Raw genomic sequence first — 25,285 nt, 5'->3', positions numbered from 1 at the left:
AAAAAAAGAAAAGAACAAATAACAAGAGCATACATAGTGATGAAGGTGCACCTGTGCAATTAACAGTATATCTTCTGCCTAAATGGACAAGTTTTCTGTGTTTGCTGATGTTCGTATGCAAGAAATGCGTAATGGGGGCAGGGTAGAGATGTGGGAGGCTTTATTCTAAAGTGTTTGGGTGAAATTCATTTGCGTAATATTCTAAAAAGGACTGCCTCCCGCTGAAGAGCTGCTCCAGCCGCACACGTGCCCGTATGAGTGCAGAGACGTCAGCATCTGTGACTGAAGACAAATTAATTAATGATATTGCTAAAAGCTGGCGATTCAACAACGCTCAAATAGTGACATGATTAATGCACACTGAGCATATCTGACACCACAATATGAACTTGAATTGGGTAATGTTACAACAGTAGCGTGACGTTTATAGTTTGCATGGGTTTAACATGTTGTTGAGAGTTTGGAACATATAACATTACGCATATTATCAAGTTATGGCATGAGACGGGCAAAGCTTCATGTAACGGTGACTTACATGGTGATCTCTGTGACTTCACAGTCATGTTGAGAGCCACTTGTTCTTTTTCTTTACCTTTTGTTGCTTCTTTTGTTCTTCCTCTTCTCCTACTTCTTCGGGTTTATTCGTTTGTCTCCGTGAACGGTTGGTCGCTTTAAATATTGCTCCTGCAAAGCATTGTGGGATTAAATTATCTCCTTTCCTATCGCTTAGGAAGCTCCGATGTATCCTATGCTAAAGGAGATCTGAAAGGAAGCATTGAACCTCCTTTCCTTAGTGTTTAGAGAATTCGAGCAGCTCTTATCATGGCGGCCACTAAAATACTTCCGGGTCATTTCACTCAGCTAGGAACCTTCCTAAGCAAAAAAGACTTTCTGACCGCAACCTAGGTTTCGAACAACAGGCCGGTCTTCTTCTTCTTCTTCTTCTTCTTCTTCTTCTTCTTCTTCTTCTTCTTCTTCTTCTTCTTCTTTTATTGCGGGTGGCAACCAACGGTAAGGTGCATTACCGCCACCTACTGTGTTGGAGTGTGGACCAGAGTTATCTATCTACCCCAAATCAGAAAACAATAAAATAAAATAAATAAATAAAAATAAAAAGATAATAATAAGTGAATAAATACCAACTAAATCCTTCCAATTAGCTCAGTATCACTTAAAAACTTGAATAGCTTCCTACACCAGCTGTTAACACAGTCTTAAGTGTCAGCTCTTCCTGTGCAGTCCTGACTTCTCTTTAATGTGTCACGTTCATGTGACTATTTAAGGCACCGCAAAATAACATGTGCCACTGATTCTTCTTCTTGACATTGTTCACATAGCCCTGAGGAGTGTTTCCCTATCAGGTGCAGTGTCTTATTTAGCCCAGCATGTCCTCCCCTCAGTCTGGTTAAAACCCTCTCCTCTTTAGTGGTTCCACTGGTTGATCTCACTGTGCCCACTACTGACTGGACTGCGTAGAGGTGTCTACCTGTCATAGCTGTGTCCCATTCCTGCTGCCACTCTTTCATGACTTTATTCTTAATTATACTTTTTGCTTCTGATATGCTCAATGCAGTTTCCACGAGCATTTTTAATGCTTCTTTAGCTAACGCATCTGCCAATTAATTTCCCGCAACTCCTCTGTGAGCCGGAACCCATGTTAATGTCACTGAAATGTTCATATTCTTAATCCTGTACAAACTTTCAAAAATTTTATATAATATCCTGCCTACTGTCTGATATAGATGACTGCGAGGACATTAGCGCCGAACATGAATCGGAGCAAAGGACAACATTTCTGAATCATGACTCTTGTACCCACTGTAATGCTGATACTACTGCCACCATCTCAACCGTGTAGACAGAGTCTCTTAACAGAGACTTGCATGGTTGGAACACTAAAAGCGAACCCAGCTCTCCCTGTATCAGGATCCTTAGATCCATCTGTGCAGAGCTTGTATCGTTTCAGACAAGTGATGTCGTTGATGACGTCCGAAGCCTCGCTGCCCGGCTGCTTGGCGCAACGTTTTTTTTTTTGTTTTTTTGTTTTCAAAACTTTATTCTGAACAAAGAATATACAAACAAGACAGGGGGTAAAACAACTAGGATACAAGTGCAAACATCACAGATGGAGAAGACATATATAGAATTCTTCAAAGATATTAAACAATATGTTTAGGCACAGGGAAAAACAACAATAATATAAGTTTACTGGATAAAACAAAACAAAATAAAAAGGAACAATGAACAAAGGCACAACAGGCACATCAGGACTGAGAGATAGCTATGATCATTTTTTTTAGCTTTTTGTTAATTTGTTCAACCTTTTTCAGTGACGTAAAGTAGTTGGTAAAGGAATGGATGAACGCAGTGAAGGAGGAACTGCGTTCATCCATTTACAAGAGTGTATATGGTATTTACCCCGAATAATCACAAGATTAATAATATCAGAAAAAAATAGCAAATGAAGGTATGTTGTCGATTTTCAGGGAAAACCAGTTGTGAATTTCAGACCAAAATAAATTGACAAAGGGACAACTAAAAAATAAATGGTCTACAGATTCAACTTCAGTTGAACAAAAGATACAAGGATCCACGTCAAACCGAAATCTTGTGTGTAGAAAATCGTTAGCAGGGTATATTGCTGTTATAATCTTTTACTTTAGGAGCAATAGCAAGTCAAAGATAAAAAGAAAAAGATTGTTTCCTTAAAGAGATCCCTATATTGTCCCGTTCAGAGCATGAATTAAAGTCTCCCCAATTTTTTTTGTTTAAAGACCAAACTAACTGATTTGTCGTCACATTTTCTATCTAATAAATTAACCCCACCAACTTTAAGAGACGGCAACAAAAATGAAATCGCAGAACACTGCATGCAGCTCTGCATGTCTGGGTGTGAGGTTTTGACAGAAGTGATAGAGAACACGAATATTACCCCTCCTGCTATTACTATATTGTGTGACACTACAGCACAATACAGCGTTTGGCCAAATGACTGGTTTATACACACAGGATGCATTCACACAACAATAACAGTTTATTAGGGGCCAAGCCCGACCCGAGGGGCCTCGGGGAACGTGTATGCAAGCAGACGCGTTTCCTAGGACCAGCGGTGCTGGGAACCCTATTGTTTTTGTAAAAATTTTTTATAGTTTTTCTCTATTTTTATTCTTCCGTTGATAAAAGTGCAATTTGGAGGGTTGGTCCAGACCCCTGCACGCACCTCAGACACAAAAAACTACATATGTCCGCCTGCAGGGAGCGCTATAACCAAGGCCAACACGTTTTGGCCTGTAAGTCCCACACTGTATGTCGTACATTCAAAAACATTATATCCCCAGATTCCCTGAAACGAGCTGAATCACTTTGCAATTGGCCACGCCCATTTCCACCTATTTTTTTCCCCCCGCAAAATGGCAAAAACTGGAAAACCTACTTTTTTGAACTCCTCCTTGGGATTTTGTCCGATCTGCTTGAAACTTGACACATACACTCTTCACCTGGACCTGATCTAAAGTTATCAAAAGAATTTTGTTCCGTCAAAAATTCCGCAAATTATTAATGAACAAATTTGTGTAGCTAGCTATGTAAGGGATAATGTATAATGAGCCGGTGAATACTGGGAAAATAACTCCCGACAGGGGAATAGAATAGGTTTCATTTCCCTGAAGGGAGTTATTTTCCCAGTATTCACCGGCTCATTATACATTATCCCGCTTATTACACAGCTAATTATCAGTTAAATAAATAATGTTGTCTGCCTCTGCGAAGTGCATTAAAACCGACCGGATTCGACAACTTTTGGTGAAAGTTTTGTACTCACCCAGGCTTAGTGGACTGAACCAAGGCATAAAACTCGCGTAAAATGTCATTAAGCATGACTGCCGAGTGTGTATTCAAATCTGTCTTCTTTTGTTTTTGGCAGAGAAAGTCCGTAGGTATTCTTTTTCTTCAGCGGCATCCGTTAAAATCAGCCACTTCTGTTTGTTTTTTCCCTTGGAAGTTGTTTGACAGCTGCAGTGTTGCAGGGCAGCATCCCTAGCAATGCTGGGCTACATAGCAACTGTGTGTAATGACCGTTGCTACTAGCAGCGGTCATTACACAGTAATATCAGACCGCTGAATGCCGCTACTGACCAATCAGAATACAGTATTTAATAGAGCCGTGTAATAAAAAAATGCAAACTGTTGCATATCTCAGTCAAACTTAATGCTATCAACACCAAACCTCAGATCCTTAGTTGGCATGACACTGTGAAGGTATGAGCCAAATTTGGCGAATGCTGGCCACTAGGAGGCGCTACAAATATGGGAAGTTTATATCTCTTAAACAGCTACATCCATTTCTACAAAATTCGGTCATTATGATGTAGGGCCATTCCTGAGGCCATATGTTGAAGGTGGTCATGACTGGTCAGTGTGGGTGTGATTTATTACAATAAATCCAAATTGCCACACATTCAGCCTTTCACGCTTCCAGCGCATTTCCCATTACAGCAAATACCGCGGCTCGGACGTCGGCCCATGTCCCTGCGCTTGCCCTGAGTCCGTCGTGCTTTGAGGCCGACTTCCGTGGGCTCTGTGGGGCACGGGTGCGGAGTTGCGCGGGGAGGCTTGGCCCCCGTTCATAACTGCTTGCAGTTCTAGTTATACATGTATTTGATACAGTATAGTCATAATACACTGTATTGATGAAAAGAAGTTATATGGTCAAATATGTTTATTATATTTTATTATTATTATTATTAATAGTCATTCCCAACAGCCGTTACTGACACAAAATACCATGTATCACAGATTACATGGTTAAGTTTACAGCTGCCTGTTTTACACACTTTGGCCAGCAGGAGGTTTCGTGAGCACATGAAGCCTTTTCTGAACCGATCTGCTGGAAAGCTTCAATGCTTCATGAAGCTTCATCTGACCATCACAATTGATGGGAATTGATGGTTCAAAGATTGAAAGGCATCTCTGGTGTTTCAGAAATCTTTATATGAGACTTTCACACGCTCATTAAGTGCATATATGTTAGGAAAGGACAGTAACCTTGAATGGTCTCACTCTGAGGAGACTTCTAAGACCAGAACGACCTACACCTGGAGGCCTCCTCGCCACCACACATTCAGACAGGAAGAACATCACGGAGGGAAATATTCACTGTGCTCTGTGTGTGCTGCAGGTTTATATGGATCTCAGCATCCACTCTGACAACCTGCTTGTGGAGCTGTAACTTTAAACAGCTGACAGTGTATCATTGTCACAGTGTGGACATTTCCTGTCTCATCGTGTGTCTCTGTTTGTGGACTTCACAGCTCATCAGTGTGACGAGACACCTCTGACTTCAGGACGTCCGTCTGGAATCTGTAACCACTGAAGAAGAAGAAGAAGAAGAAGAAGAAGAAGAAGAATGAGTTCTCCAAAAAAGGTTCGATCACTTTTGTTTTGTTATTTCAGGCTGCGTTTATCCAGGGCCCTATTTCAGAAGGCAGGATTAGTGAAAACTCTGAGTATGTTGAGCCTGAGATGAAACTCTGAGTTTTCCGTTTCACAAAGCCAGTTCAGCGAAACCCTGAGTCAGTTACTATGGCACCTTACTCTGTGAAGCAAACCTGCTGGCTCACAGGTTGTGTAGCAACAGTAGAAACATGGCGTGTCCTTTAGTAAATGAAGTTGTGGATGTTGAGACACAGTTTATACAGAGGCTGCTGTGTGAGGAGAAGGTGATTAGAGCCTGACAGCAAAGCAGCTACAGGAAAAGTAGACACACAAACACATAGTAATATTTTCAATATATTTTGTATTTAACATAAGCACTAAAAGTAATGAAGTTTGTGTTTGGTAGATTATTTCTTTATTGTAACGAAGCATCTTGGCAGTAAATGTTATACTGTTGGAAAGCCTGTTTATTTCTCTTTTAAATGGTGCCACATTTGTAAGGAACATGTATTTGTGGGATGAGCAGCAGAACTGAGTATGTGGGTTGCACCCATGAAAAATTTGCCAAATCTTCTCTGCCAATGCCAAACAGCTTTTTTTTTGCTGTTGCTACTGACTCTTGTTTTGAGCTTCTGATCTGATCCCAAAGGTAACAAAAGTGAAGGCTGCCACTGACGCCTCTCTTCATTATTTTGACTGTTGGGTACAAACAACTGCTTTCTTTAGGTTGCACAGTGACACACTGTTTATGTCTTCATCTTACTCGTTGGCCGCATTGAATCTTTCACCTTGTAAGGAAGATGCCTATGACCTATGACCTTTTCATTTTCCACTGCCAGTGTCAACATTAAAATTATAATCAATCAATAATCCTGTCAAGTCCTAGCAGAATAAGCAACACAATAAACTCTCACAATGAACGGCCATATCTTATACTCTGACGCAGTAGATAGAGCTCAGCTGTGTTTAACAAACATCTCAGTGCTTTGTGTAACAGTCAGGACAAACATTACTCAGATTATAATGGTAACATTGAGAACAATAACTACAATATGTTACACTATTTTCTTTATTTAATGCACAGAACACGAGGATGTTTGCTGTACAGAGTTGATTAAGAGCCTTACAGGGGATTTATGGTTGTGTGTAGACCTTTTGCATGTCGCCTTCGCCTTGGAGAGCATTTTTACTTCTGCGGTGGTGTGTCTGTGTCACTCTGCAGTTACACCTCCAAAACACTAGATGGCGGTGGAGGTTTTTGATAAGTGCTGTTAAGTTTAGTTGATTCAAAACACACATTAAACACACGTTAAACATGGCTTAATAGAGACAATTTCAAACACAAATCAGCTTCACTATAACTCACAGCATTCACAAACACTTGTCTTTATCTGGACACATTTCCCCCACAAATACAACATGCTAATGTTATTAGCACAAGCCTATGGCATTTTACATTGTATAAATTAGCCTAGCAGCTAGCTAGATAACTTTTCCTCTTCTCATATAAAACCAGGGACAACAGCAACATGTCCATCCATCCATCCATCCATCCGTTTTAACATATACATCATGTTGCTGTAAATCAATTGTATACCACACCACGTAAATTTTGCATGTGAATCAAAGGATGATTGTCCAACAAGGATTATGTTCTGTTGCCAGTAGGTGGCGCAGTGACTGTGCATGTTGATGTGTGTCTGGAGTCTTCTCAGACATGTGAAATATGGAGCAGATTGAAACAGTTTGAAACTAGATATGAAGGCAACATTTTATCTTCAGTCCTCCTCACTAACACTCTGTCTCTCTGTCTTTTGCTTTAGAAACAGAGAGTCGGAAATAAAACCAGATCTTACAGCTGTGACCAGTGTTTGAAAACGTTCCCTACGTCACAGCGATTAAAGAGTCACCAGAGAGTTCACAGTGGAGAGAGACCATACAGCTGTGAGCAGTGTGAGAAAGCTTTCACCACTGCAGCACTCCTAAAACAACACCAGCGTATCCACTCTGAAGAGAAACCGTACAGCTGTGACCAGTGTGCGAAAAAGTTTTACACGATATACAGTTTGAAGAGTCATGAGAGAGTTCACTCTGGAGAGAGACCGTACAGCTGTGACCAGTGTGGGAAGGCTTTTACAGCTCTCCATCATTTAAAACAACACCAGGCCTTCACACACTCTGAAGAGAGACCACACAGCTGTGACCAGTGTGAGAAAACATACAAAACAGTCGGAACTCTTCATGTTCATCAGAAAGTTCACACTGGAGAGAAACCATTTCAGTGTCAGGAGTGTGGCCACAAATTTGCTCTAAATGCAAAACTACAGCTTCATCATCGAAGATATCACAGTGAAGAGAGACCCCACCACTGTCAGCAGTGTGACAAAGGCTTCATCACAGCAGGGGAGCTAAAGATTCATCAGAGAGTTCACACTGGAGAGAAACCATACAGCTGTGAGCAGTGTGGGAAACGTTTTTCAAGTCCAAGTAACTATAGAACTCACCAACGCACTCACAGTGGAGAGAAACCCTTCAGCTGTGACAAATGTGGGAAAGCCTTCGCTCGGTTATGTCACCTCAAAGCACACAGTGTCACACACTCTGGAGAGAAACCGCACCACTGTGATGAATGTGGCAAAACTTTCACTCGATCAGAAACTCTTAAAATACACCTACGTATTCACACTGGTGAGAAACCATACCACTGCAGACACTGTGAGAAAAGTTTCATTTCTGTAACAGACCGCAGGGTCCATGAACGGATCCACACCGGACTGAAACCATACAGCTGTGATGAGTGTGGGAAGAGATTCACTCAGCTGTGTGCTTACAACAATCACAGAAACATCCACACTAAAGAAAAAAGCTACCCTTGTCTGCAGTGTGGGAAGGTCTTCAGGTCCGCTAGTTCCCTACTGTCTCATGAGCGTGTCCACTCTGGAGAGAAACCCTTTAAGTGCAAACACTGTGAGAAAACATTCCCAACATCACAACAGTGCTCAAGACATGAGCATGTCCACACTGGAGCGAAACCATACAGCTGTAAGCAATGTGGGAAAAGTTTTAGAAGTTCATCTTCACGGTTCAAACACAAGCTCATGCACGCTGGAGTCAAACCACATCAGTGTGAGCACTGTGACAAACGTTTCTATACAGCAAACAAGCTTAGAGAACATGAGCGTGTCCACACTGGACACAAACCCTACTGTTGTGTCAAATGTAAGAAAAGCTTCACCTGGTCAGGTGGGCTGAAGACACACAAGTGTGTCTGAATGAGAAACCAGACCTGGAGCCTCATGATTCATCAGAGCACGCTGCTGTGTGCGCATAGTGAGTCGTGGGAGGAAATGATGAAAAAAAAAAAAAAAATAGAAATGGAGTTCTGCAGGCGCATCGACGCAATATGGCGGTCACCTGATGCTTCTGTGGTGATGTGGTGTGTTTTGAGCTGATACATTAGTTGAACAAATTCACTATTAAAAAAACAGCAATGATATCTTGTTTTTCACCACCGTAAGAACACAGAGATGAAACAACATGGATTTTTTTTTTTTTTTTTTTTTAATTATTATTATTTTTTTTTTTTTAGATTTTTTAGTTTTAAACAAAAGTGTATAACCTGTGGTTTATGTTTACCTGAGGGGAAGAGAGGCTGAGATGATGGGAGAAAATCTGGATGATTTAATATTCCATAGCTCTGAAAACTCAAATATTGTACTTGTTTGTTGTGATTTTGAAAACATTACTCAGCAATAGTGTTAACATTATGTTGTTTTTAAAGTCTTTACTTAAAATATTTTCTTTCTTTTTTTTACGAGGAAGCTGTTTTCTTACGTTCTTAAGCATCTTTTCCAGCAGCTCAACATATTTTATTGTTAAATAGCTGTTATTACCTGTTTACCCTTGTTGCATAAATAACAGGATTCATAGGGCAACAATTCGATTACTATACAATTATCGATGTGTCAAAAAATTTTATTTCTGTACATGATTTATTTTTGAATACTTTCTGGTTTTGAAAACATAGACCATTTTTGTGACCTATGTAGTGTAAGGTTTAATCATTAATCAAGTCGTTAATCAGGTAAATGTTTATCATGCATAAATTGAGATTTAAGATTGAAAGGTCATGTAATGTTTTGTGTACCCATGTATGTTAAAATCACTCTTATGTAAGTTTATGTAATCATACTGAAAAGCAAATGCAGGTTTATGTAATCGTATTGAAAGCACATGAGAGCACACACACACACACACGTACCATGCCATGTACGACTTGGAAAAGCCCACACACTTCACACCATGTATTGCCTGAAAGTGTAATAATAGACACACACACACTCTAAGGTTGTGTATTGCACGAGAGCATGAGGGACATTATAGAAATAGTCCCCAAATTCCATATGTTTTTAATAAATAGAGTGAACCGGAGTTCAAACCTAATGGTGGGAGAGTTTGGGAATTTCCAGGCCAAAGGAAAAAGATTACACCATTAAGACATGTCCAGGCATGTCAAAACAAAAGGAAAAGGGCCTGCCACCAATAGGTTCGAAAGCAGGTAGGAAGGACTAAAGGAAAAGGATGGAGATTCTCCCGAATCTCCACCAGCATAAAAGGGAAAGCTCAGAAAGTGAAACGTCAGTCTTGCTCCGGAGCCTGACTCATCAGTTGCATGTGTTGAAGCTTGTGAACACATTAAACTCGATTGCACCAGATTCTATTGGTCTCCAGTGTCTCTCTGAATACAAGCCAACCAAACCTAAGATCCTAATTGACACAGAGAACGATTTGAAGACAAGCAGAGGACGAGGTCGGGAGCCATCTGGCCCAGGCACCGATTTTCGCCTCTACACCTATGTTACTACCCGGCTCTTAGGCTGCAACAAAAAAAACGGGAGGGAAGACGAGGTTCAAACTAATCAATGCGTTTATTAACATAAACTTAAGAAATACGTGAAAATCTGTGCCAGTAATCAGTAGTGTCGGCATGTGTGGATGCATGTGTGTGTGTGTGAGCGTGCCAAAACAAAAGCAACAGACAAGGCACGGCCGTGCCGCAGTGCCCTCATGTACGGCGTGGATAGAGTGAGAGAGAGAGAGCCAGCTGGTATCAGAATATAGCTGCTTCACCGGGTCCAGGTGCAGCGCATCAGCTGATGTTGGTCCCTCCTGAAAGATAAAGCAGACCAACCAGCAACCAGCAAGCCCACACACCTCCAGAGTAAAGGGAGGGGCCGTCATCTGTCATCTGTTTTTTAAAAAAAGCGTGGCTCTCGTGCTTTTTCCATTCAACTTCATCAAAGCCAAAATGCGTCCATCCCTGAGCTTTTAAACCAATAAGTTCCAGCTGGGTTGTAACCATCTGTGGTTGCTCACACTAACCCACTGTGGGATATTTATGCCAGGGTGGTGTCCAGTGTTTGCGTACTGTAATATTTCACCAGAAACAGTATGAGCCACACAAAGCTTTCTTATTTTAAAAAGTTCACTGCATTAATTGATGAATTGATTAATCTGAAAGCAGCTCACAGTCTCCTGCCTGTATGAGAGTAACACAATAAGGGGGAGGCAGCGCACTCCACTGTGTTGTTATTGACGTTATGGAGCAGCCTCTCTCCTGCACCGTTAGCTCTGAGGAAAGCCCCGACACTGAGCAGGCTGGGTGTAGGGTTATTAAGGTGAAACAGCCTCAGCAGACAGTTACTATATGAGATATGCCTTTTCAAAGTTTGCAATTTCAATCGTTTGCTATAGCGCCCCCCTTTGGCCAATTGATGTAATATTGCTTCATTGACATACTCCCATGACCCTCTACCACTGTGCCAAATTTCACATGGATTGACCAAGTCAGTTTCAACATTATATAGTAAGATACCATACACTTATCCTTTGTCAACATTTAAAACCATTTATTGTATTATTCATTCCTCTGCATCACTTTCCATCCCGTTCTGTTGTTGTATTCAATAATCTGTTGTTTATTTTGTTAGTTCTTTTTTTGTGAAATCACTTATTGGATTGTTTAGATTCGTAATTTTCTTTTCCTTTAAAACTTTAAGTGTGACACCTGTTCATGAACATGTTACATGTTACATGTTACATGTGGTGGCATAACAACTTCGGTCTATTTGACAAACAGTTTAAAGAAAAAGTCTTCACACGTCAGCTGTCTTTCTTGAGTTTTAATAAGCATTCATGAATGGAGTCACACACGTACAACTGCATGAACAGTCAGTCAGTGAGTGAGTGCCTAGATGTTCTTCAGCCATGCTATCTTTATAGTTCCCAAAACACATGCGTGTCAGTAGTCAAAATATATGGCACTCAGGTGGTTCTGCAGTAAGCATCCCTAATACACAACATCTCTTGAGGCTCACAAGGACACTTGTGGTTGGAGCCTCTCTGGCTCGTAACCTTTAACCTGCTTCCATTTGGCCCCTGCTGGATCTCACACTGCTGTCACAGTAGAGGTATACAACACATGCAGAACACATTATAGGTTAAATATGGTTAAATACCAGAATTTTTCCATCACAATTTTTAACAGAAAGACGAGTTCAGTCAAAGGTCCGGAATCACCTGGCCCAGCTCCAGACATCGGAGCTTCAAGCTCTTATATTCACCAGATTGTCCAGTTTGAGTCCTGTCTATATTCTGAAGGTTTCCACAGAGGGCTTCATTCATATATCATTCACAGCCTGATTCAGAGAACATGTTATCTCTAAAGACGTGATGAAAATTGATTTTTCATGATCGTTGACAGTAAATTCTGATTTATGGAGGAAGAAAAGAAATATCTAAAATTCCCTCTGTAAAAACCTTTGACTGACACTGAATCCAGCTTTATTCAGTCTACAAATTTTTGCTCCTCTGAAGTATTCAGCATTTAGTTATTTGTTCTTCTTTATTTTGTCTTTATGTCTGTTCGTGTCATGTTGTGTGGTGACGTCAGAGAGAGGAATGAAGGGACTTTATTGAAGGTGGTTTCCAGTATAAACGGTACTTTTCCTCTGCTTGCAGTAAAAACACAAGTCAAATATTTGGGTGTTGTTATCACCATGAATAAAGAAATAAGGGAGAGAGAAAATGTTTGTAAAAATGTGGATAAATGTAAAATGATTCTGAACTCTTGGCTACAGAGGGACATTACTGTATTTGGAAGAGTCCTGTTATCAAAAATGGAAAGTCTGTCAAGACCTATTTAGCCTGCTTTCTCACTTGAAATTTCAGATAAAATGACTAAACTTATCAACAGTATAAATTTTACATTTATTTGGAAAAACAAATGTCAGTATATTAGAAGAGCTGATGTGGTCAAGAATATTGAAGAGGGTGGATTAAATGCTATAGATTTATCGGTTATGAATGGTGTTCTAAAATTAAAATGGCTCAATTCATTTATTCTGCACAAAAACTTCCTCTGGTTTAGCACTCCCAGTGCAATTTTTCAAAAAGTTGGAGGCATTGATTTTCTGTTGCGCTGTGACTATGATGTAAACTGCCTGTGAAATGATCAGATTACCACCAGCAAGTTCTCCTTTACTGGAACCTGATATATAAGCACAGTTTCACTCCTCACAGCTCACCCTTGTGGAACAACAGATATGTTCTGTCCAATCGAAAGTCATTGTTTTTGGGAACTTGGTTGGATAACAGAATGTGTGCTGTATCACATCTAATGGATGAACATGGTAACTTTTTAAATCATGTTTAAATATAATTTTCAATGCTCAACAAAAGAGTACAATAAAGTGATTATATCCATTCCAGTTCCCTTTAAGACAATGACTCAACAACTAGTAGTGCATTCAAATGTTTCGGAAATGAGATCAAAGCTGAACAACAGCTGAACAGCTGAACAAAGCTGAAGAGGTGACATTTAAAATATTAAATGATATCTATCCGTCTAACAACTTCCTACATGTAAGATTTAACTGGGACAACAAGTCATGTGGATTTTGTGAGAGTGACACTGAAACAGTGGAGCATATTGTCTTTGAATGTGATCATGTCAGGGAATTTTGGTCTTCTTTTCAAAACACATAACAGTGCACCCTTTGAACTGGATGTCTATTAAAGCTGGAGTACAGTTAGAGGAGAAGAACTTCTTGGTGAACAATCTAATCTCACTTGGAAAACTTTTTATTCATAGATGCAAATACGTCAAGGTGAAACTGCACATCAACGGATGGAAGAATGAACTCGAGCTATATAAGAAACCCCTGTACTACGTGACAAACAAGAAGGCCCCAAACTGTTTTCTTTAATGGACTTATTTACTCTTCTAGAATGAGACCCGCACATTGTTGTTTATTTGTTTTTGTTTTGTTTTATTGTGCTGATTTTTCTTTATAGAAGCTGATTCAACATCTTCAACTGTAATATCACTAACTGTGCCTTAAATGTTTGTAAGGTGATGATACTTGAATAAAAAAAATAAAAAATAAAATAAACTTTTCCTCTGCTGGCGAACGAATGACCCGCCCTTCTCTGCCTCTGATTGGCTGGTACTCGTTGCCTTCATTGGTTGGTCAGTGTCAGGGTGAGACTGTGAGACTAAGCCAATCAGAGGCAGAGCAAGGCGGGTCATTTCTTCACTTCAGAGGAATCAGCCTTTCTCCTCCAGACTGTCGGCTGTGTGTGTGTGTGTGTGTGTGTGTGTGTGTGTGTGTGTGTGTGTGTGTGTGTGTGTGTGTGTGTGTGTGTGTGTGTGTGTCGGAGCTGAGCGCCTTTTAAACAATCTGTCATCACTTCATCTGCTGTGAGAAGAACATTTAGTTTCCTCTGATCGACACCAAACTGAGGAGGAGGAGGAGGAGGAGGAGGAGGAGGTAGGTCTACTTCAACTTTTCTTTGACTTTATACGAGAGGGAAACTCTGGTGATGTCGCGTGCTGTGCCGATGCTTCGGAGCGTGTGGCGCGTAATGCAGGAAGTGTTTCCGCGATGCGCCTATGGTACCGATAATATAATTGACGGTTTAATAGCAGCGCTGCGGAGAAGGTACAATCTGGCAGTCTGTCACATATAGACACTTATATAGTTGGCCAAAAGCCTGAAATCCTCCACATGTTCCCTTGATCCCATTCCAAATTCCTTTTTAAAACAATTTTTAACAGAGTATCTGAAGACATACTGACCATTGTAAACTATTCCCTACAGCTAGGTGTCTTCCCCACTGATTTTAAAACTGCTTTAGTTAAACCTCTTTTAAAGAAAGGGAATCTGGACATCTTATCACCCAGCAGTTATAGACCAATTTCAAACCTTCCCTTTTTAAGTCAGATTTTAGAGAAACTAGTTTTTATACAGCTAAGTGCCTTTTTAAATTCTAACAGCAGACTAGAAACATTTCAATCTGGCTTTAGGACAAATCATAGCACAGAGACAGCCCTGCTAAAAATAGTAAATGATATCAGAACAAATCTTGACAAAAACAAACCTTCGGTTCTGGTACTACTTGACCTGAGTGCTGCTTTTGATCCCGTGGACCACCAAACTCTTTTAAATAGATGAAGTGAGTGTATTGGCCTATGTGGAATTGTTTTAAACTGGTTTACCTCATATCTTTGTGGAAGAATTTCTTTCATCTCTATAGACAATCATTTCTCCAAACACTATGAGATTACCTGTGGGGTACCACAAGGATCAATTTTAGGACCATTACTTTTTAATTTGTACATGCTACCCCCAGGCAGTGTCATCAGGAGACATTGCATCTCCTTCCACAGTTATGCTGATGACACTCAGCTTTATGTGGCCGTGTCTCCTGATGACACTGGACCATTTGACTCACTTTTTAACTGCATTTTAGATATTAAGGCCTGGATGTCACATAATTTTTTACAGCTTAACCAGGACAAGACAGAAGAACTGATCATTGGTTCAGAGGTTCAGAGAGAGAAACTGGCCTCTAAACTAAATACATTTGGTCTAAACCCACGTGAAGGAGCAAGAAATCTAGGAGTGAAATTTGACTCTGCAACTGATTCAAAACTCTGCAGCATGAGTTCTCACTCAGACCAGAAGGAGAGCACACATTGCATCTATTTTAAAATCCCTGCACAGGCTGCCTGTTAGTTTTCGTATTGATTTTAAAGTTCTTTTATTAGTTTTTAAGGCACTGCATGGGCATGCACAGACTATATCTCAGAGATGCTTTTATTTTATGAACCAGGAAGGCCCCTCAGATCCTCTGGCTCCTCTCTTTTAACTGTCCCACAGAGTAGAACAAAAACATTTGGTGATGCTGCTTTCAGCCACTGTGCTCCAAAACTGTGGAACAATCTGCCGGAGGGTCTGAGAGGAGTCAGAAACATTGACACTTTTAATCGTAGGCTAAAAGCTGTTGGACTAAGAGTCTCATCCTACTTTCCTACTTATTGAGCCGTAAAGGAATAAAATTACAGAGCTCTGGGTCTTTCTGTCGGTCCCTGACAAGCAACAAGTGTGTCAGTTCACGAAGTCTGACTGACTATCTCGCCCTGACTAAGCATGTTTAAGCGTAACATGAGTCATTGTGCACGCAAGGCGTCGTCCTCTTCTCATTGGTTGTTCCATTTCCTTCTCTGCTGCACCACGCCCCCACCTCATGTTAATCTGACTCCTTCCTGATGACGGGTGGGGGCGTGGTTCCTGTTTTGTGAGACAGGAGAACAACAACACCTCCCTCCACCTGCAGTACTCTACTATCTGTACATCAGTTCTGTTCTTTTTACTGTATATGGAGCTAATTATCTAAGCATTGCGATATGCACTCATCTGTCTCCGTGTCTCTTCCTCTCCTGTATTTCTCCACTTCTGCAAAGCAAGCACATTTTGATCAGCCGAACTCATCACAGTATTTAACATCAAGCCATTACCTAAAGTTCAAGTAGCAAACACATTAAAATCATTATATTCCAACAGTCCCCCTTTTGGTCTCATACACATGAGACCACTCATACTTTGTCTTCTTCTGAATCTGAATCTGTCGGTGGTTCCCCAATATGGTGGCCGTCTCCATTTGAGTCATCTGATATGGTGGGGGCTGTGGATGTTTTCTCTCCACTGCTGACACTATGATTCTTTCACAGAGAGACCTGATGCATGGGATGCAACAACAGCCACACAATGCTAACACCCCGAGCATTCCCACCAGAGACAAAAATACCGATACCACTAGATTCTTTCACTTACCGAACCATTGTTTGAACACTCCGCCTATGGGGTTATCCATACCTGAATGCTCACGCATCTCTTTGGACAGTGTACGTAGCCCTTCCAGTGCCTTAGTTACTGACCCATCTGGAGCTGTGTTATTTGGGATGAAGGTGCAGCAGAGACCCTGGAACATAAAGCAGACACCCACTTTCTCCGCCAAAAACAATTCTAAGGCAATTTGGTTCTGGATTGTCATTAGGGAGGTGGCCGCCAACTGCTCCAAGAGTCCCCCAACTGCATCTCTGGTGCTGTTAGCCAATCTGAGAACATTGTAATGAACATAATTAATTCTGTCAACATTCTTGTTAGGAGTGATGGGAAACAGTGCAGCTAGTATGGGTATGTTTTCAAAACCCGCAGTTTATATGGATCTGGAACCCCACGAGGAACGCCTATGGCGTCTATATACGTGGTGGAGTCAGAGCCAATGTCAAACGTGTCTCTTTTCTTTCTGCTAGAACTGGCCTGGGAGTCCCTCGGCCCTAAGAGGACCAGAGGCACTGCCAGTTGGACCAGTGCGCACGTGCCGGTCCAGGTAGATGGCAGGGATAAATGGAGGGTTTTATCTCCGCAGTTTATCACAGAACACAGGTCAAATTTAAATCCCATGGCTGTTCCCCTCGTATAGTTCAATGTGATGCCACCATACTTATCTATGCAGCTGTCGGAAGGTCTGCCTGTTCCCGCGCTTCTTTTGGTTCAGTTTCGTGGTTGCTTTGTGGCTTTGTCTCTGGGGGAAGACTCAAAATGTAAAAAAGGTAAAACAATAACACAGGTCAATACAAAGCCTCCCAGCCAACACCACTTATGGTGGCGTTGCTCTACTCCCAACAATCTCATCATTTCCTCTATAATGCATAAATGAATGTAAATGTGAAAAGTAAAGGTAAATATGGAGTGTAAATATAAAACAAGCAAACTTTCAGTATATCCTGGCCTGCAATATTCAATCATACTCTGGGCAAAGTGTTGCTTCAGAGGAGCTTCTAACCTTCACATTGATCACAGGATATCTTTACCGCACTTATGCTGAACTAAGAGTAAATGTAGGTGTGAGTGAGTTGTGTGGGTTTTTTTTTTTTTTTTAAGTCTTTATTGTCTCTTATGTCCTCCAGTGTTCGGGCAGGTATCTCTGCCACTGCACACTGACTCCAGTGATACCATGTGTCACCTTTTCCCTGTAGTTTGACGGCGTGGGACGTCCGTTCCACGACTTTGTAGGGACCAGTCCACCTATGCTCCGACCACTTTCGTTTGATCACCTTGAGCAGGACCCACTCTGATGTTGGGGGGTCTTTCCCTTCTGCTCCCTCCCGAGCTGTGGTCACCTGTTTGGAGAAAGCTGACACCAATGCTGTTAGTTGGTCATAATATGGTTTGTATTGCATAGGGCTTTCTATTTCTTCTGTAGTTTGAATCCCAGCTCCCGGTCCTGGGAACTGGTGTCCTGTTTTTAGTTCATATGGCGTGAACCCTGTCAATGAGTTCACCGAGCTCCTGATTGACAGTAGAGCTAGGGGTAGAGCATCGACCCAGCTCATTTTAGTCTGAGCACAGATTTTGCCTGTTTTTCCCTTAATAGACTGGTTCATCCTTTCCACCTTGCCCTGTGACTGAGGATGATAGACTGTGCCAAATGTGTGTTTTAGCCCCAATGCCTTCTCTACCTGCTGTAGGTCTTTGTTTTTGAAGTGAGTCCCGTTATCAGATCTGATTCGTTTGGGGAACCCGTGCGTGGGAATGTATTGATTGATCAGAAATTTGATTACTGTCTTTGCATACTCTGATTTGGCAGGTATGGCTTCTGGCCAGCCTGTGTATGCATCCACTGCCACCAGAAGCATATCTGTGTAGTCAATAATGACCTCTTGACCTGGGAGTTTAGGGAGAGGAAATTTCCCTTGGTGTGGTTTCACTGTGGGTCTGACATTATATTCTGTACATATTTTACATTCTCTGATGTGATTCTCAATCATGGCTGGCAGAAAAGGGTGCCACCAATGAGTGAGACCTCGCACCATCTGCATCTTTCCACAATGAGTCACCCCGTGAGCCACCTGGAGGACTGATCTCATCAGCCCTGGGGGTAACACTGGTCTCCCATCTGGAGACCTCCACACACCTTCTGTTCTTACTGCTCCTCTTTCTCTCCATACTGTGAGCTCCTGTGGAGAAGCTTTCTGCTGCTCTGCTATTAACATATTTACATCAGAGGGCGGCAGGAGGTTATGCACTGTTCTCTCTGTTTGTAGCATTACATACTGCTGACTGTATCCTGCCTTTCCTTTGGCTGCCACATCTGCTGCATCATTCCCTCTGGAGACAACTGTCCCTGCTTCATCATGGCCCTTACACTTAATGACTGCTACCTGTGCCGGCTTCATCAGAGCCTCCTGTAGCCTCTTCATATCTTTTTCGTGTTTAATGGGGGTCTTTGCTGCTGTTAAAAAGCCAGATCTGATCCACTGTGTCATTTCCACATGGATCGCTCCTACGACATAGGCAGAGTCTGTGTAGATGTTCACATTTTTCCCTTCAGCCCATTCTAATGCTGCAATCATTGCCTGGAGTTCAGTCAATTGAGATGATTCCTTTCCTGTCACACTTTCTGTAATCACTTCCTCAAACCCTGTCTCTGTCTGTCTTACCACTGCATATGCTGCTTTGAGTCCCTCCGTTGGATGTCTAAAACAACATCCATCTGTGAATAATGTTTTTTTACACATAGGGCCTAAGTCTTTAGCTTGATGTTTTGCATGCACTGCCAAGGATATGTGAGGGGAGGCTTCCTCCGCCCACTCATACCACTGCAATTGCTCTGAGGTCAGCTCAACAGCTGCAGCCACTCCCTCATTTCCCACCAGTATGCAGGTGGATGTTATCTCCCACATTTTCCCTTCTATCTCATTATAAGATGCCTGTTGATACAGCTCGTCGCCATTCCTGTCATAATAAAGAGTTACATGGAGGGGATCGGGAGGAGGCGTGTAGGGATTTAATGACTGAACCCAGGGACGCCAAGACTGATAGAGAGTGCCAATGCCAGGCGTCTCCATGGTTTCTGGCTCAAGAAGGCCCCAGTAGATACCAGCTCAATGTCCTTCAGCCGTGGGGGAGGTATCCACTGATAACAACATTTGCGAGGAGGAATTGAAGTGACAGAAATCGGTGCCTGGAATTGGGCCTGACGGCTCCCGACCCTGTCCTCCTTGTTTCTTCTAAAATGTCTTCTGTTGTCAGTTCAGTATCTTAGGTTCAGCTGGCAGGTACTTAGAAAAACACTGGAGATAGGCAGAATCTGGTGCAATCGAGTTTATTGTGTTCACAGGCAACAACACAGTCAAACTCACGAGTCAGCCTCCGGAGGACGACTGAAAACCTGCTTTCGGTGCTCTGGCTTATATGCTGGTGGAGGTCGAAGAGATCTCCACCCATTTCTGTAGTCCTTCCCATCTCGATCCGTTTTTACTGGTAGCAGACTTTGCCTTTGTTCCGGCTCAAACTGGAATCTGCCACCAGTATTTCCGGAATCGCTCTCACTCTATTTTTTAAAAACGTGATCTCTGGGGACTCACATGCTACAGTCCCTCGTGCTCCCGTGTAATATGAACCATTACATGCACATTAAGTAATACAATCATTTGAGTGTGTGTGTGTGACCTTTCCCGTGTAATAAGATACTGAATTGACAACAGAAGACATTTTAGAAGAAACAAGGAGGACAGGGTCGGGAGCCGTCAGGCCCCATTCCAGGCACCGATTTTTGTCACTTCATCTGTAACCTCTTTTTTGTGTTGTAGCAATCTACACAAAGGTCTTTCAACCTCAGACAACCCGTGTCTTCAGACTATATTCTCAGCTGTCCAAGGAGCAACCTTATGGGTTCCCCCCCGAGCTTATCAACCTCCGGACACTCGTCTTTTTCTTTTTTAGAGACTAGATGGAAAACCTAGTCTCAGTGCTTTTCACCCGACTATGTTTCATGTTTAGGAGTCAAATTTATGATTTGCTCCAGGGCCTTGCACCCTCTGCCCCAGGGCATTTCACTTTTGTGTTTTGTTTTAATTTTATTCCTTTACGTTTTAGACTAGGAGACTTTAGTACAATGACAACACAAGTTTTAGCGTTTCCAATTGCAGAACTTCGATAAAACAGGCGTCTGCTTACCTTTTTCTCAGGCCGGCCAAGTGTTGTCATGATACTGTCGTCCTCTGCTGAATAGTTGTCTTTATTCCGTCACTTCTCCGTCTTCATCAGGTCAGGGTCACCAAATTGTTGGACTAAGAGTCTCATCCTACTTTCCTCTCATGTATGTGTGAGCTCAGTCCTGCGTGTTCTTAAATGAAGCAATAGGAGAAGATATTCAGTCTCAGTCAATGCAGTTTTATTGAGCCGTAAAGGAATAAAATTACAGAGCTCTGGGTCTTTCTGTCGTTCGGTATTGTTTTATAATTATTCTATTTATTACTTTTTATCAGTATTTGTCTTATTGCTATTTCCCTGATTGTTTTTATATCTTATTTTATTCTATATTTTATCCTGCATGTTATTTTTTATTTTTACTTTTGTTTTTATTCAGTGGTCTTATCTGTATTTTTCTCTGTTTATTATTGCTAGTCTCCTAGTAATAGTCATTCCCAACAGCCGTTACTGACAAAAAAAATACCATGTATCACAGATTATATGGTGAAGTTTACAGCTGCTTGTTTTACACACTTTGGCCAGCAGGAGGTTTCGTGAGCACATGAAGCCTTTTCTGAACCGATCTGTGCTCTGTGTGTGCTGCAGGTTTATATGGATCTCAGCATCCACTCTGACAACCTGCTTGTGGAGCTGTAACTTTAAACAGCTGACAGTGTATCATTGTCACAGTGTGGACGTTTCCTGTCTCATCGTGTGTCTCTGTTTGTGGACTTCACAGCTCATCAGTGTGACGAGACACCCCTGACTTCAGGACGTCCGTCTGGACTCTGTAACCACTGAAGAAGAAGAATGAGTTCTCCAAAAAAGGTTCGGTCACTTTAACTGGAAATTCTCTCTGTCTGTGTTTGTTTTGTTATTTCAGGCTGCGTTTATCTGCTCTTTACTTTAGATATCAGCTTTATGATCTGAACAGGACAAGAAAATAGTTTCTGGTTTAGGTTGGATACAAACCCAATAGAACAAACTGAAAGGCCAAAACAATGCAGCGTTAAATTGGTGACGGCGCCCTCTGCAGTACAGAGTGTGTCATGGACAAAGCTGACAGCAAAGCAGCTACAGGAAAAGTAGACACACAAACATATAGTAATATTTTCAATATATTTTGTATTTAAAATAAGCACAGAAAGTAATGAAATGTGTGTTTGGTAGATTATTTCTTTATTGTAACGAAGCATCTTGGCAGTAAATGTTATACTGTTGGAAAGCCTGTTTATTTCCCTTTTAAATGGTGCCACATTTGTAAGGAACATGTATTTGTGGGATGAGCAGCAGAACTGAGTATGTGGGTTGCACCCATGAAAAATTTGCCAAATCTTCTCTGCCAATGCCAAATAGCTTTTTTTTGCTGTTGCTACTGACTCTTGTTTTGAGCTTCTGATCTGAGGATAATCCTAAATATTTTGAAAATGTCTTCCTCACATTTATTATTAAATAATTGGCAGAGACTTTAATTGCACTTTGAATCCAGCACTGGATGGTTCTACAGGCTGTGATACCTATAAGGTACAAACTAGAAACTTAGGGTTAGGGTTAGGGTACCATTAAAACAGTTCATGGTGGATATAAACTTGGTTGAAGTACGGAGAAAACAGAATCTCGACAAAGTAGAATACTCTTGTATTATAAATCACACACAAGACTTAAAATGCTATTTTAGTGGAGGCTTTATTGTCTTCACAATTTATTGTTTCTTATCTGTGTAATTAAAGTAAATCAAAGCTTTGTTTCCACTGAGGGAAATGGTTTCAGCTTACAGAGACAGACAGGAGGTCTGCGTCACTGTGACGCATAGTTACATTTCTGGGGAGGGAGGTGCACATTACAGTCTGTGACTGATGATGTTATACAAGTTCATTAGCAGTGCCACTTCCTTTGTCCTTTTTCCAAAATAAAAGCCTTCATGAGTTCAGAACACAGTCCAGTCACACAAGGTTTCAGCTTTGCTTCCTTTTTAACATGCCACGATGGTAACAAGCTTTACACAGTGATTGATATTACCACAAGTCAATGACCACTGGGGGGGGGGGCACACGGGGTGGCCAATCAGAAACCTAACAGTAGACCCATTGGAAATCAATAACAGTTTCAGAGAATTTTCTGAACGTTTATATAGATCTGAATGCCACCAAGCCTCTGAAGAACGAGACACATTTCTTGATCAGTTTCAATTCCCAAAGCTGACAGATGATGCAACAACAGAATTAGATAGTTGTTTAACAACTGAAGAGATTTCACAGGCTATCCAGAACATTAATAGTGGAAAAGTACCAGGGCCTGATGGTCTGCCAATCAAATTTTACAGAACATTTAAAGAAAAACTACTTGTCCCTCACCTAAAAATGTACGATGAATCCTATCAAAATTTAAGTCTCCCACCTCCTTTAAGGCTGGCCATGATAACACTGATCCTGAAACCAGATAAACCTCCCACAGAGTGTTCGTCATTTAGACCAATAAGTTTACTTGGATCTGATATAAAATTACTCTATAAAATCCTAGCAAAGAGATTAGACCCTTATATCCCATTTAGTTCACAATGATCAGAATGACTTTGTGCAAAAATACCAAGAGTTTCATAATGTAAGAAGAGTCCTAAACATAATTCATGAACATTTTGATGCTAAAGACACAGCAATACACTGGATGCTCGGCATAGAATTGAATGGCCGTACTTATTTAACGTCCTGCCTAGATTTGGATTTGGAAATAACCTTCTGAAATGGATTAAGATTTTATATACAAACCCGATAGCCACTGTCCTAACAAATAGTATAGTTTCTAAACCAATAATCTTCCAACGATCTACTCGCCAGGGATGCCCTTTGTCACCAGTGTTATTCTTATTAGCTATAGAGCCGCTGGCTATGACAGTAAGAACACAGACGGGAATGTCGGGCATCCAGATAGGACAACAGGAACATAGAATATCCTTATATGCTGATGATGTGATTCTTTTTTTAACAAAACTATCTGTCAGCATCCCAAACTTAGTACAACAGATTGAATTGTTTGGTCTGTTTTCGGTCGGTTATAACATCAATAACTCAAAATCATCAATATTATTTTTGAACAAAGAAGAAAGACTGCAACCAGTCATAAAAACTCCATTCATCAATGCAAAGGACACCTACCTTTGTGTCAAAATTACCCCTAAAATTGAAACAACTGTCACAACAAACTATGTTCCACTTGTGGGTGAAGTGAAGGATACATTGGATCGATGGATGACCGTGCCTATATCAGTGATTGGCCGTATAAATGTGATCAAAATCTCTTTCAGTCACTCCCTCTTCCACTATCAGAATCATTCTTTGATAGACTTAATAGTATTTTTACTAAATTAATCTGGAACAACAAAAAATCCAGACTGAGGCTTAGGTTGCTTTACCTGCCTTATGAAAGTGGAGGGCTACAACTTCCAAACTTGAAATGGTACTACTGGTCTGCTCAGTTACACTCTGCAATGTTTTATTTCCCATTAAAACTGTATCTATACTCTGCAGACCCAAGAAATCTGACAACAACAACAAAAAACCCTTTCCTCAAAAATACTATTGACATTTGGTATAAGGCGCATCAACATTTTGGGGATACCCCCTCCACTTCCCGCTTTTCCCCTGTATGGGGCAATACATACTTTCAGCCAGGATGGGCGGAAGGTGGTTTCAAAATTTAGGCCAGACTAAGGTGCATGGAAAATAGAGGATCTTTATATGAATGGTAGTCTTCTTACTTTTGATCAACTGTGTCAGAAATACCATATTCCCTAAAAACACTTTTTAAAGTTACAATGTGTAATTTACGTGGTTGTTTATTAGCAAATATCAACTATTGCTTTCATAAATATATATTTACTAAAGTGTAATGCAATTCACATACAAATGGAAGCTTTCTCATAGGCTTAGAATGATTTCTCTATATATACACAGGCAGGGTGTGGTCTGCTGGAGGCTGCCCTCTTGCGTCGCCATATTTGAATACAGTGGTCGAAAGGGATATACGTGCTTCACATTTCGCATTACCTAGAACTTTCCGTCACTGGAGATGGTTATGGTGAAGATCAATCCGGGGCGCTTCTGCGTGAACCTGCTTTGTACTTTTATGATTCTGTCGCACTTTAAATGGAGGGGCACACACATGTTTTGCCCCGTAAGAGGGAAACCACGCCACCAAATAAAAGAAAAAGATCAGATAAGTGAGGACGGGACAAAACGCGAGTGAATATCGGCATTGCTTATTTCAGGTGGAAAGAACTCCTGAAGGAGAAGGATTTCACAAGGGATGTGGAGGTTGCCTGCTTTCTGCTAGACAGGTAATTCAATCTGATTTTTAAATCATTTTGGCTTCATGTTTCCAACTACTTTTCCCTCTTGTCTAAGTTCGAGTGATGGCTAACGTTACGTTTACGTGCTAACGTTATCCTAGCCTTGGCTAACGTTATCCCAGAG

The 25,285-nt window shown here is 41.2% G+C and overlaps 1 protein-coding gene across 10 annotated transcripts in view; it reads left to right on the top strand.

Annotated features, from left to right (window-relative positions):
• LOC125883750 (zinc finger protein 709-like) overlaps positions 1-25,285 on the top strand; it is a 40,223-nt gene that overhangs the window by 8,717 nt on the left and 6,221 nt on the right. The window contains exons 1-4 of one of the 10 annotated variants that reach the window (XM_049568275.1): positions 17,890-18,009; positions 18,430-18,551; positions 21,556-21,644; positions 25,081-25,149. In XM_049568275.1, the coding sequence (XP_049424232.1) occupies positions 21,627-21,644; positions 25,081-25,149 (87 nt within the window). In that variant the 5' untranslated portion in view covers positions 17,890-18,009; positions 18,430-18,551; positions 21,556-21,626. Of the gene's footprint in view, positions 1-3,675; positions 5,423-7,256; positions 10,637-14,149; positions 14,265-17,876; positions 18,010-18,221; positions 18,326-18,429; positions 18,552-21,555; positions 21,645-25,080; positions 25,150-25,285 lie in introns of those variants that run through there. The other 9 variants (XM_049568276.1, XM_049568274.1, XM_049568279.1 and 6 more) reach the window with 9 other exon arrangements.

This window comes from Epinephelus fuscoguttatus, linkage group LG23 (assembly GCF_011397635.1).
Source record: "Epinephelus fuscoguttatus linkage group LG23, E.fuscoguttatus.final_Chr_v1".
Lineage (NCBI taxonomy): Eukaryota > Metazoa > Chordata > Actinopteri > Perciformes > Serranidae > Epinephelus > Epinephelus fuscoguttatus.
The sequence above is the reverse complement of the archived record's forward strand: the minus strand, read 5'-3'. Positions and strand labels throughout refer to the sequence as shown.